The 14,540-nt window shown below is 46.3% G+C and overlaps 1 protein-coding gene across 1 annotated transcript in view; it reads right to left on the bottom strand.

The window, feature by feature from the left end:
* Positions 1-14,540, bottom strand: part of TBCD (tubulin folding cofactor D) — a 207,664-nt gene that overhangs the window by 161,308 nt on the left and 31,816 nt on the right. Inside the window, exons 9-13 of the mRNA XM_029080077.1 lie at positions 12,050-12,095; positions 9,919-10,051; positions 6,335-6,471; positions 4,916-4,976; positions 4,184-4,258 (exon numbers count right to left, since the gene is read on the bottom strand). Of these exons, the coding sequence (XP_028935910.1) occupies positions 4,184-4,258; positions 4,916-4,976; positions 6,335-6,471; positions 9,919-10,051; positions 12,050-12,095 (452 nt within the window). The remainder of the gene's footprint in view (positions 1-4,183; positions 4,259-4,915; positions 4,977-6,334; positions 6,472-9,918; positions 10,052-12,049; positions 12,096-14,540) is intronic.

Below are 14,540 nucleotides of genomic sequence, written 5' to 3'. Positions count from 1 at the left end.
GGGACTGTGTTCAACCTGATTACCTTATAACCATCCCAGAGCTTAGTACTGTACCTGCGGTACACGGTAAGTGCTTAAATAACATTTAAAAAAGTAAAGTACATCCAAAAAAGAGCCAAATGACTTAAAGGATGCCCAAATCCCACAGCCTCACATCTGGCTCCTGTCAAGCTAACTCCACCCCTCATCCCTCAGCACTTATGTAGCTACCTTGATAATCAGTTGCTTCCTCCTACTTGCAGTTTATTTTAGTGCCTGCTCTCCTGCTAGACTGGAAGCTCTTTGAGGGGAAGGACTGCACCTATTAGTTCCAGGATGAGGACAGACCTCAAAATCACCTGGAAAATGAGAATTCAATTCTCCTCCCTTCGACTTAGACTGTGAGCCCTATATGGGACAGAGACTGTGTCCAAACCAATTATCTCCTATCTATCCCGGTGCCGGGAACCAAAATTACTCCTACTAGTCCCTCTCCACTTAGGTTGTGAGCCCGATGTGGGAGAAGGGACCTTGTCCCACCTGATTACTTTGTATCTACCCCAGCGCTTAGGTCAGTGTAAGCACTTGCCAAATACCACAACAATAATTATTACCACAACTACTGCTTCTATACATCCCTACTCTTAGTACAGTGCCTGGCACAAAGTAAGTGCTTAACAAATACCATAATTCTTCTTACTAGCATTAATTTAGCGATCAGCTGTGCCCCACCAGATCCAAGAAGGAAGTTCATTCTAGCTCCAAAGTTTCTGAGTTAGGTGGAATGAGGAAAAGAGGGAGGGGGAAATCTCCCAGCAAGGATTTTTTAGAGCCCAGTGGAGGGGAAGAGAAGTCCAGGGCTGTTCTCTCCAGCTGTGGGGTCTGGGACTGTGCTGACCGGGACTCGAAGAACCAGTACATTGCCTGACGACTCGACTAGCAGGTTCCAGCCTGCCAAACGGGTTCTGCAGTGCACACCATCATTTGGTACCGAGGCAGAGGAAGCCTCAGGGGCACCTGATTCTTGCAAGCCGGGCGGGCAAAGGGCTGGATTTCAGAAGAGAGAGCCCAAGTTGGGGGGTCAGAAAACCACTTTCAGGGAGACAGAATGATACTGGCATTCAGGAGCAGTTGGAGAAAGAAGAGGAAAAGGGTGTCCAGGCAACTGCATGGTCTTCATCACTGTCCCAAATGCTTATTAAGGTGCTCTGCACAGAGTAAGAGCTCAATAAATACCATTAATCGGTTCACCATAGACCCAAGACAGATTCTCACCCAGAAGGGAGGACCCCAGCAGCCACACTCCATCTCCAATAAAGTCAGAAAGAACAACACTGCAGCACAGGGAACTCAGATTAAAAGATGGGGGGGGAGCTGGTAGTGTGCAGGAGGCGAGAGGGAGGAGGGTGGGGAGGAAAAGCAGAGAAGGGGAGGGAGAGTGAGGCGAGAGAAGGGGGAGAAACAGAGAGGGGGAGAGAGTGAGGGGAGAGGGAGAAAGAGAGAGTGGGGAGAGGGAGGGAGAAAGGGGGAAAGGAGATAGTGCGAGGGAGAGTGAAAGGGAAAGAGCAAGGAGGAGAGAGGGGGAAGGGGGGAAGGAGGGAAGAGGAGATGAGGGGGAGAGAGAGGGGAGGGGGAAAGAGGAGGGAAAATGGGGGAGAGAAAAGGGGAGAGGGGAGAGAGAGAAAGAGGGACAGAGAGAGAGAGAGAGGAACAGAGGGAGAGAGGGGGATAGAGAGAGAAAAGGATGGGGGGGAAGAGGTGCAGACTGAACCTTGGCCAGAGTTACTCAGGGAAGATGTAAAATCTCTTTGGAGGTTTTTCATCATGCCACCACCAAATCACAATGAGCTTGATTCTGCAGAGTGCTTTTCATTTTTCCCCAAAGCGCTTTCACATTAATGATCTCATTTTGCCCTCACAAAATCGCTGGGAGGCAAGGGGAGATAGAGATTAGTAGAACTATTTTCCACATGAGGTAACTAAGGCACAGAGAGGTTAAGTGATTGGCCCGAGGCCACCCAGCAGGCCAGTGGCAGAACAGGGACTAGAGACCTGTGCTGTTTCCACCTGTTTCTGCCCCGAAGGGAGGAGAGCAGTGACTATAAGCTCACAATGTGCAGGGAATGTGTCTGTTTATTGTTGCATTGTACTCTCCCAAGTGCTTAGTACAGTGGTCTGCACATAGTAAGTGCTGAATAAATATGACCGAATGAAGGGCCCTTCCAGACCCTTTAATTCTACCCCTCTTCAGGCCTACTACAGTTTCATTCGGCCTCCCCCTCAGCTCCCAACTCCTCTGCCCTCACCTTACCTCAGGTTTGCTTTCTCTAAACCATCTGCTTCACCCAACAAGCCGGGCCCCTAGAGGAAGCAGCAGAAGAATCTGCTTGGAGCAAAGCTAACCAAGAAGATAATAAATTGCTTTAAAAAGGTTTTAGGTTTGGACTCCCGACAGCCTCTCAAGGAAAGTGATTCCTCCAATGAAAAGTCCACAGAGCAGATGTCAGAGGAGCAAAGATGACCCTCAGTGGGGTCAGTTAGTCAATCTTATTTATTCAGAACTTACTGTGTGTTGAACACTGCACTAAGTGCTTGGGAGAGTACAATACAATAACAGATCAGATTCATTCCCTGCCGACGAGTTTACAGTCTAGAGAATGAGCTTTGGGTATCCTCAAGCAATGTCAGTCTTGAGAACCAATGTGGCCTACTGGAAAGAGCATGGACCTAAGAGTCAGAGGCCCTGGGGTCTAATCCTGCCACCACCACGTACTTATGTGATCTTGGAAAGTCACAACTTCTCTGTGCCTCAGTACCCCATCTGAAAAATGGGGAGTCAATACTTGTTCTCCTCAGACTGTGAGCCCCAATTATCTTGTGTCTACCCATGAGCTCAGCACAGTGCTTGACACATAGGAAGCACTTAAAAGATACCACAATTATTATTATTTATTACCTTTTACACCTATGGTGTCTCCATTTTCCTCCCTTAAACTACTGGGCCCGAGGAGACTTCTGGAGCCTTTGAGGGGGATTGTAAAATCTCCTTTCTCTAATTACTCTTTCTAAGCCAATTATCCTGGAAGCTGTTGATATGAACTACTGCTGACCCAAACGACTGCCCTGAAATCATGTGCTATGGTAAAATATATTCCCACTTAGTCTGAGTGGTAAAAACATCTGAGAGCTCCCTTGGTCTTCAATACACACTTATGGGATGACCAGTCTTCTTTATGTCCTACTTAATAATCAATCAATGGTTTTTATTGAGTACTTCTTAGGCGCAGGGCACTGTACTAAATGCTTGGGAGCGTACGACACACACAAATTGGCTTATAGGGTATGACAGGTATTAATCTGAATAATATATATATTTTATATAGTATAAAGACATGTAGGGAAGCAGCATGGCCTAGTGGACAGAACAAAGGCCTGGGAGTTAGAAGGATCTGGGTTCTAATCCAGGCTCTGCCACTTGACTTGTGTGACCTTGGGCAAGTCACTTCACTTCTCTGGGCTTCAGTAACCTCATCTGTCAAACAGAAATTAAGACAGTAAGCCCCATATGGGAAAGGGACTGTGTCCAACCTGATTAGCTTCTATCTACCCCAGCCGTGTTTGACACACAGTAAGTGCTTAACAAATACCATCATCATTACCTCACTACAAGAGAGTTAGTAGACACGTTCCCTGCCCACAGTGAGCTTACAGTTTCTCCTAGGGTTTCCATGCTCACTGTCTGATCTTGAAAACTCTACCCAAAAGCACCTGACAGTGATCAGCACATTCAAATTAATCTGCATCCTGGACCCCTAAGGGCCTTGCCCTAAAAATCCTCTCTTCTCCCTCCAGAGATTCTAGTGACCTCTTCCCAAAACTCTTACACGGACACACACACAAAAAAAAAAATGAAAGGAAATTACAATTGGTAAACTCAGTGCACTGCTAAGACTTCAGGAGCACTTAAATACCATATGCAAAACATGGCAAACCCACTGACCAGCTCATAAGCCATATCTCTAAAGAAACCCCTTGACGGAAAAAAAATCTCAAATCCAACCACCTCTGATCCATAAAGAGTAAACAGCAGGACTAAAGCTGTTCTGTTGGGCTAAGGAAATTGGGTCAACAACAATAAAAAAAAAAGTCAGCCGCTAAGAGTACCCAGACCAAGTCTCTTTCAGGTTTCAGATTAAAGGTTTACCTGAAACAATCCAACACAGAACCGACCACGTCATCTGCCAGCTCCTTTGGAAGTCTTCCAGTTAGTCTGCCGATCCTGCAAGAGAAGACCCAACGTTTCAGAAAAGGACGTTGAACTGTGAACATTAAAGGGATGCCTTTTTTGAGCTCTACCTGGGCTCAGCTTTTAACAATGGAGGTCTCATCTCACAGTGCAGAACCAGACTCTCCAACGACTTCCGACCCCAACTCTCCGAAGGCCATCCCTAATGCGTCCTCTGGTGACTGAGAAGGAAACCGCTTAGTTCCCGATTTGTCCAAAGCTGCTCGTGTTTCCAGATTACCCAGCTTCCGGGGGAGTGTATACCTTTTGGATACCCTAATCCTGGGGTGATAGGGCTACTTTTATTTCTGAACCTACCCCGGGAGAGGCAAAATCTTACTCTGATCCAAGAATCACAGTGGTTTCCTATTAAGGAGACAGATAAGGATTCAAATAACCAACTCCCAACCTGGAGAAAGGGAGAGCCCAGAAAAAACAGGGTGGCATAATGAATAGAGTACAGGGCCCAGGAGTCCAAAGGACCAGGATTCTAATCCCTGCTCCGCCATGTGTCTGCTGTGTGACTTCCTGTGGGTCTCCTCTCCCAAATCGGGGGAATTGTATCTCCATACGGGAGAATCAGGGTAAGTGTGTCATAGTGGCTACCCAAAATTCTCATGTTCCCTGTGAGGAACACCACAAGCAACTTACCCTTTGGCTGCAGACCACCGGACGATTGTGTCTTTGTCTTTCAATCCAACCAGCAACTGCTCTACAAACAACACAAGACAAGAACATTTCACAGCCAGTTCTCAACTATTTTTCTACAGTGTCCAATTCTTGCTTTTCCATTCTGAAACCATCTCCCGCGGAAGGTTTGTAAACGTGGTTGGATTGAATTGCTCTGGACTTAACATATATATTTCAGGAAAACACACTCGCCCACATCCCGCTGAAGCCTCCTCTGTAGGGATGGGAGGGCTTCTTTGAGAAACCAACAAGAAAACAAAATCCTCACATTGTTTTTGAAGGGGTCGCAGTCACCTGTCAAGTTGAAGGGGGAAGTGGGACCCTTATCCCCATGGACTTGGTACCAAGCTAATGGCTTTGTTTCATAGGGCAGGGCTGGTGATGGTAGGCCACCCATCCAGACTCTATAAGCTGCTGCCGTTTGGCTGGTGGGACAGTGGAAGAGGAAAAATGTGAGGAGAGGGAAAGGGCGGGGGTAGAAGAGGAAAAGGCGGAGGTCCAACAACCAAGACTGCCTGTCCCCTTCCGCCTCCTCTTCTTGGCCTCCCTCAACCCTTCCCTTTTATTCTTTCTTCCTCTTTACCCTTCTTTTCCCTGCCTTTATTCCCTTTCCCTTCGAGAAGCAACAGGGCCTCCTGGATAAAGCACAGAGCTGAGAGCAGCCCTGGATTCTATTCCCAGCTCCACCACTTGCCTGCTGTGTGTGACCTTGGGTAAGTCACTTTTCTGGGTCTCAGTTTCCCCATCTGGAAAATGAAGATTCAATCTGTTCTCCTTCCCCCAAAACCGAAAGCCCCATGCGAGACAAAGACCTCGTCTGACCTAATTATCTTGTTTCGACTCCAGTGCTTACCAGGTAAGCGCTTAACCAATACCACAGTTATTATTATTAGAATTACGATACTAGTTAAGTGCTTACTATGTGCCAAGCACTGTAGGAAGGCTGAAGTAGATATGATAATCAGATTGGATACCATCCTTGTGTCACATGGGATTCACAGGCAATCAATCTTATTTATTAAGCGTTTACTGCGCGTAGAGCACTCTATTAAGCGCTTAGGAGAGTACGTTATAACAGGCAAGTTCCCTGTCCACAATGAGCTTACAATCTAGAAAGTACTGTATAGAATACTAAATCCCCACCCTCCTTTACCCTGAAGGTGAGGAAACTGAGGCACAGAGCTGTTAAGGGACTCTGCACACAGGAAGCGCTCAATAAACACGATTGACATAATTATAATTATCATCCTTATTATTATTATTATACAAGGTCCAGCTATTTCCTGTTCCATAAGAGTGGGTGGTAGGGACGTCTTACCCTCTCCCCATGGAAGCCCCAAGGAGAAACCCCACCCAGCCAGAAACAGGCCCTCAACGCACCAATCACATTCTCCACTTCCTCTGGGACATCGTAGTCTTCCTCGCTGTTGGCGGCCACATTGCCCATGGAAGGAGGCTTGTTGCCCTTGGAAGAGAGCTGCAGGTTGGCGGCTAGAGAGCGGCAACCTCGCTGATACCTGAAAGAAAGCATCCCAGAATTCATACTCTCGACAGGGGAACCGGGGAGGAGGAGATCTCCATTCTGTCCCACTCTCAATTCCCGTGAGCAATCGGTCGGCAGCATTTAATGAGCACCTCTTTGGGGCCTCTAGCCTGAGAGTTCGTTGTGGGCGGGGAGTGTGTCTGTGATATTGTTCTGTTGTACTCTCCCAAGCACACAGTCCTCTGCACACAGTAAGAGCTAAACAAATACGACTGAATGAATGAGTGAATGGGCCGAGCACTGTCCTAAACACGACGGAATGAATGGACATTATCACTGCCCTCCGAGAGCTGAGAGTCCAGCAGAAGAGTTTATCCAGGAATCGCCAGAAAGAGGAAAAATGACAGAGGGTGACTTCAGGATGGCAACCCTCTCTTCTGGTTTCTGGTGTGTTGTGCTGCCATCCTGAAGACCGGTTGGTCAGTCAGGCCCACACCAAATGACCTCTGGGGTACACTCACACAAGAAGGCCTGAACCAGGGCGGTTTTTCAGTTTTGAACCCAACCCTTAGGCTGATGAGACTTGATCCCATGGGATATTCCCTTTAGACTGTCAGCTCATTAGGTAGGGAATGTATCTGCTAATTCTGTTGTCCCCTCCCAAGCGCTTAGTAATAATAAGAATCATAATTGTGGCATTTGTTAAGCGCTATGTGAGAGGCATAGTTCTAAACACTGAGGCAGATACAAGCTAATCAGGTTGGACAGAGTCCTTACCCCGCATGGGGCTCACAGTCTTAATCCCCATTTTACAGATGAGAGAACTGAGGCCCAGAGAAGTGAAGTGACTTGCCGAAGGTCCCACAGCAGACAAGTGGCAGAGCCTGGATTAGAACTCAGGTCCTTCTGACTCCCAGGCCCACATTCTTTCCACTAGGCCAGGCTGCTTCTCATATTTGAACACAGCCCTTAGGCTGAAGAGACTATCTCATGGGATACCCCCTCTAGAATGTGTCTGCTAATTCATGGTACTGTACTCTCCCAATTGCTTAGTATGGTGTTCTGCACATAGTATGCGCTCAATAAACAAGAGTAATTGATACATATGCTGGCTTATCCTTCATCCATAAATCATACTCATAATATCCATCAAAACCACAAATATCTATCCAAGATATTTCCTGAGAGCTAATTCTATTCAATTGTATTTATTGAGCATTTACAGTGTGCAGAGCACTGTATTAAGTGCTTGGGAGAGTACAATACAGTGATAAACTGACACAGTCCCTGCCCACAACGAGCTTACAGTCCAGAGTCAATTGAGTCAGGATCACCAGACTAAGCATTTGAGGAAAACAACAGAACCAACCCCAGCTCTTAATACGTAGTAAACGTTGAACGAATATCACATTTGTTATTTTTCAAAGTGCAAAGACTAGACCGGCACAGCCTACTGGAAGGAGCGTGGGCCTGGGACTCAGAAGGACCTGGGTTCTAATCCCTCCTCCTCCGCCACTTGTCTGCTGTGTGACCTTGGGCAAGTCACTTCACTGGGCCTCAGTTACCCCATCTGTAAAGTGGAGGTTAAGGTCCATGTGGGACACGGACTGTGTCCTACCTGATTAGTTTGTCTTTCCCTCAGAATTTAGTATAGTGCCTGGCACATAGTAAACACTTATCAAATACCATTAAAGGAAAAAAAAAAAGAACAAAGGCAAGAGACGAGACAATAATAAGGAAGAGGCTGACTGTACCAAACCAGACAAAAAGGATTCTGGCTCTTCCTCAGCCTCATTCGGCAAGGAAGAGAGCCCGGACAGGAGGAACTGAGATGAGTTTTGGAGCCAGAAAAATTCTGACTGGCAGGACAAAAAGAAGTGTTTCCATGATGGGAGAGCCTTCAGGGGAGAGAGAGAGAAAAAGAAAAAGAGGGAGAGAGTGCACACTTGTGAGAGCGACACTGGCATATATCAGCAAGAGAAATCTCCAAAAGGGTTTGCCCTGAGGCACAGAGTAAAGCTAAACCAAGGGGAAAGGTAAAACTAACTTTTGGACAAAGGGCTCTGAAAAATGTATTCTGAGTGGGACAAGGAAGAATGGGCTTAGTTTCATGGGGTTTTATAGTATTTGTTAAATGCTTACAATGTATCAAGCACTGTTGTAAAGAGTTCTGAAAATGTATTTTGAGTGGGACAAGGAAGAGTGAATTTAGGGTTTTTTTTTTTGTTGTTTTTATTTAAGCACTTACTCTGTGTCAAGCACTGTTTTAAGCACTGGGTTGGATACAAGCTAATCAGGTTGGACACAGTCCCTGCCCCACATGGGGCTCACAGTCTAAACTGCCAATGTCAAATTAAATTCCTTATTTTCCCCTACCCTGGAACATACACATGACTCTTCCCTGACTCACAGGGCTGACTTTTTTTTAATGGTATTTGTTAAGCACCTACTATGAGCCAGGCACTGTACTAGGCACTGGAAGAGATACAAAATCATCAGCCCGAACACAGTCCATGTCCCACATGAGGCTCACAATCTTAAATCCCCATTTTATACATGAGAGAATTTAGGCACCAAGTGAAGTGATTTCCCCAAGGTCACACACCCAGCAGGTAAGCGCTCAATAAATATGATTGAATGAATAAAAGGTGGGTGACAAACTCAAGCCCTCTGACTCCCAGGACCATGATCATTCCACTAGGCTGCCTTGCTTCTTTAAAGTACAAAAATGTCAATCAACTGTATTTATTGAGTGCTTAATTTATTGAGCATTTCCTCTGCGGAGATCACTGTACTAAGCACTTAGGAGAGTATAATTGAGATAGTAGACAGGATCCCTACCTCCAAGGAGCTTACAGTTTCCTGTGTACTAAATAATAATCATAATGATAATTATGGTATTGGTTAAGTGGTTACTATGTGCCAGGCACTGTATTAAGTGCTGGGGTGATTACAAGAAACTTGGCAGAGTTTGACAGAGTTGGTAGACGTGATCCTTTGCCCTAAGAAACTTACTGTGTACTAAGCTCCTGGGAGAGTACAACAGCTCATTAGAGAAGCAGTATGGCATAGTTGGATAAAGCACAGGCCTGGGATTCAGAAGGTCATGGGTTCTAATCCCAGCTCTGCCACATGTCTGCTGGGTGACCTTGGGCAACTCACTCTCTAGGCCTCAGTTACCGTGTAAAATGGAGATTGAGACTGTGAGCCCCACGTAGGACAGAGACTGTGTCCAACTCAAATTACCCGTATCCACTCGAGAGTTTACTACAGTGCTTGACACACAGTAAGGACTTAAATACCATTATTATTATTATTATTACAGTGTGCAGAGCTCTGTACTAAGCACTCAGGACACTAAAACAGAGCTATTCGATATGATCCCTGCCCTCAATGAGCTTGCAATCTTCAAAGGGTCTCAACCGTTTCAATCTCAACCAGGTTAAAATAAAAGAATGCCAGGCTGGACTCAGTTACCTACCTCCACATGGCTACCTTGGGCTTCAGAAAGGTCAAACCCAATCTCTGGACCAGTTTCACCCCGAGTTTGCGGAGAAGGGTGTGGTTACTCTCGGAGAGTCTGCAGTTATCCAGACACGTAAGTACCACAGAAGCTGCATGAGAAAAAGAATTAAAAAAACCATTTTTATACAACATAAATGTTTAATAATTATATTTATGATATTTGTTAAGGACTTACTAAGTACCAGGCACTATACTCAGTGCTGGGGTGGATACAAGCAAATAGGGATGGACATAGTCCCTGTCCTATACAGGGCTCACAATCCCAATCCCCATTTTACAGATAAGGTTAACTGAGGCACAGAGAATAATAAATGATAATAACGATGATATTTCTTAAAGGCTTACCATGTGTCAAGCACTGTTCCAACTGCAAGGCCACACAGCAGACAAGTGGCAGAGCAGGATTAGAACTGATGACCACGAATGGGACCTTCCAACTTCACTATCTTAAATTTGAAGAGACTATGCTCACAGAAGACTGGAAGTGATCAACTCCACATGTTTGCCTCCATCAAGGATAAAAAAAATTTCACCCATTTCCTGGAATTCCCATCAGACACCTTGTTCTTAAGGAGAACTGCTTCATTTTTTGGAAGGAAGGGAGCTAATCAAAGCCAGCAGTGCTCTGAGCCAAAATAGCAGCTCCGACAAAACTTCTGGCAAAGAAGTTCACTCTGAACGGTTCAATCCTGGCACCCGTGTGGAGTGAAGGAGCATACAGCACAGAGAAGCACCATGGACTAGTGGAAAATGCACAGGATTTGGAGCCCTGAAAACTGGGCTTTAATCCCGGCTCTGACGCTTACCTCCTCTGTGACCTTGGCCAAGTCACTTAACTTTCCTGTGCCTCTGTTTCCTCATCTGTAATTTATTTATATTAATGTCTGGCTCCCCCCAGACTGTAGGCGCACTGTGTGTAGGGAATGCATCTGCTTATTGTTGTACTGTTCTCTTCTAAACGCTTAATACAGTGCTCTGCACACAGTAAGTGCTCAATACATGCAACTGAATGAATAAAAGGAGGATTCTACCACCTCCCTTGGACTATGAGTCCAGCAGCATGGCAGCAAGTCAGAAGGATGTGGGTTCGAATTCCAGCTTCATCACTTTACTGTGACCTTGGGCAAATCAGTTCTGTGCGCCCATCACCTCAACTGTAAAATGGGGATTATGACTGTGAGCCCCATGTGGGTCAGGGACTCTCTCCAACTTGATTACCTTGCACCTACCCCAGCGCTTAGAACAGTGCCTGGCACATAGTAAGTGCTTAACAAATACTATAATTTTAAAATAAAGACAAGGTGACCATCCTCCAGAAAATCCTTTAGTGCCACTGTCAGAGAACGGACACCCATTGTAAAAATACCGAAAAGTCTCTAACAAGAGAAGCAGGGTGGTATAGTTGAAAGAATACAGGCTCGGGAGTCAGAGGACATGAGTTCTAATCCCAGCTCTGACCCTTGCCTGCTGTATGACCTTGGGTAAATCCCTTCACTTCTCTGCTTCAGTTTCCTCATCTCTAAGACGGAGATTCAATACCTCTTCTCCCTCCTATTTAGACTGTGATCTCCTGGTAAAACATGGATTGGGTCCAACCTGATTATCTTATATCTCCTTAGAACAGTGCTTGGCACACAGTAAGGGCTTAACAGAATACCACTACCATTATTATTAGTTGTATTATTATCTGCCTCTTTCTAAAACTCCTGTTCTTGGAATTTGGTCTTAGAAGTTACCTCTGAAAAATCTAGGTCAGCAGACATTAACAATTCACATTACTTCAGTGTTATAGGGATTCCCGTTTATTTTCATCCCAAGTTTGCCACACTGAACCAATGCTTGGCTAAGCTGCCAAAATAGTGGGGATGCAAATATTGAATCTGGGTTCCTCTAGTCAAAAAGCATCGGGAAACACTTTAGATACACAGAGCTGAAGGTCTACGGGACCCAAAATCCCAAATACTTAAAACTCTTAGCTTTCTATTCTAATCAAAACTGCCAGCCAGCCCTGGGTAGGGGAAGAGGGGAGCGGGGTGAGGGGGTGAATGTCCCCCAATACTTGAAAGATCTCCAAAGATTAATCTTACCATAGGGCAAGTAGTCATCTCTTTTTCCATGTTTGAACATTTGTGCCTAAAGGGGAAAAGATTTCCTTTTATAATATTACAGGTACATTTTTCAAACCCTGAGAACAAATTGCTAACATAATTTGGCACATTGAACCTGGTGGGAAATGCCTGAAAGGCTTCCTTCCCAAGCACTATTTTTTTAAATAAAAAAGACAAGTAGCTCTCATCCACTGAGGCTCTGAAGAAGCTGGGGGAAGGCCCAAGCTTCTTGATTTCATTTCCCTGTACTTGAATATTCCCACTTCTAAAGGTGGCAGGCTAAATCAGGCAATCATATCTTTTGAGTGCTTACTATGTGCAGATCACTGAACTAAGTACTTGGGGGCGTACAATATAACAAAATTAGGGTACACATTTCCTGCCCACGATGAGCTTACACTCTAGAGGGGGAGACCGACATCAATATGAATGTCTAGAAGAAATGGACACTTTTCGAAGGGCAGAAAGCTCCACTGTGGGAGAGGGAGACCCTCACTTTCATCAAGGAATATTGCCCAAGGACCCCCTAATGGGGTCTTCGTCTTGCAGAAGACACGTCCCCTTCCCCTAAAGCAAAGACCCTTCCGATATCCCATCTCGACTTTTGCATCAGCCTCCTCCTTGACCCCCTGCCTCCAGACTCTCCCCTCTCCGGTCCCCACTTCACTCTGCTGCCCAGGTCATTTTCCTAAAGATTTGTTCCACACACATATGGAAACCACTATCTGGCCGAGTGGAAAGACCGCAAGCCTGGGAATAAGAGGACCCAGGCTCTAATCCCCTCTCCACTCCTCGTCTGCTGTGACCTTGGGCAAATCACTTTGCTTCTCTGTGCTTCCGTTACTGGATCTGTAAAATGGAGATTAATGTGAGCCCCACATGGGACATGACTTGTATTTGCCCCAGGACTTAGTATAGTGCCTGGCACATAGTACCATTAAAAAAAACACACAAAACTCCCCATGCTTCATCTACTTCCAGGAGTTGCCCATCCAACTCCACATCAAGCAGAAACTCCTCTCTGTCCGTTTTAAGGAGTTCCATCAGCTCTCCCCCTCTTATTTATCGTCGCTTCCCTCTACTACACCCAGCTTGCACACTCTGCTCCTCCAACACAACCAACTCACTGTGCCTCAGTGGCATCTCTCTCACCACTGACCTCTTGCTCACGCCCTCCCTCCTGCCTGGAATGCCCTCGCCCCTCTCCCCAACTTCAAAGCCCCTTGAAAAATCCTATCTCCTCTGGGAAGTCTTCCCTAAGCTCTCATCTCCCCACCTTATTTTTCCCTCCCTTCTGTGTCACCTCCTTGAGTCCTCACTCCCTAAGTACACCGGTAATTCACCCCACCCCAACTCCTAGCCCTTATGTACATACATTGTTTCCTTCGCTTGTAATTTCTTTTCATGTCCCTCACCCTAGGTAGGTTTTTTTTTTAATGTTACTTGTAAAGCGCTTACTAGGTGCCAGGCACTGTTCTAAGCACTGAGGTAGATCCAAGGTAATCAGGTTGGACACAGTCCATGTCCCACATGGAGCTCACAGTCTTAATCCCCATTCTGCAGATGAGGGAACTGAAGCACCAAGAAGTTAAGTGACTTTCCCAAGGTTACACAGCAGACAAGTGGCAGAGCTGACATTAGAACCCAGGTCCTTCTGACTCCCTGGCCCTTGCTCTATGCACTAAGCCACTCAGCTCCTTAAGGGCAGGGGTTGTGTCTACTAACTCTCTTGTATTCTCCCAAGTGCTTAACACAGTGCTCCACCCACAACGAGCACTCGATAAACATCCCTGACATTGATTCAATTGTATGCTTCTTGAGGGCAGAGATCTTGATGCAAGACTCTATTGTATTCTCCTAAGGGCGCCGTATGTTGCTCTACACACATTCAGTGCTCAATCAACCCTACCAACTGACAACAAAATGGCGGGCAACAACCTTCAGGGACCCCATTAATCAACACGCTGGTTGGGACAAAGACTACGCTCTGTGGGCAGGGAATATGTCTGCTGTTGTATTGTACTCTCCCCAGCACATCGTACAGTGCTTTGTACTCAGTGAACGCTCAATACATACGACTGAATGACCAAGATGGGAGGCTGTGACGTTTGATCCTATCTCCCCTTTCACGCCCTGGGCCGGGAGCGAGGGCAGAAGCAGGAACCAGTGCTGTGGGGAAAGCGTGTTGGGCTCCAGGAAGGAGTGACTCAGTGGCTCTCTGGTAGCCCCTCGGGCTAAGTGGGGAAGGGCAATTACGAGCTTTCAGGGAGTGCCGGCCGGCCGGGCCGCAACCTGGTCCTACCGCCCTTACTCACTGGGAAAACACCCCGGCGTGGCTAGGAAAATAAATGGTTGGTAGCTAGAGCTTAAGTCTTGCCCAGGAGACAGGAATCGAGAGGAGGCCGAGTGAGTGGAAAACAAAATGCTAGGCGATCCGAATTCGACTCCCTCCCAGGCTGGCTCCTGTAGA

This window comes from Ornithorhynchus anatinus, chromosome 15 (assembly GCF_004115215.2).
Source record: "Ornithorhynchus anatinus isolate Pmale09 chromosome 15, mOrnAna1.pri.v4, whole genome shotgun sequence".
In the NCBI taxonomy this organism is placed as follows: Eukaryota; Metazoa; Chordata; class Mammalia; order Monotremata; family Ornithorhynchidae; genus Ornithorhynchus; species Ornithorhynchus anatinus.
This window is presented reverse-complemented; position numbering and strand designations above follow the sequence as displayed.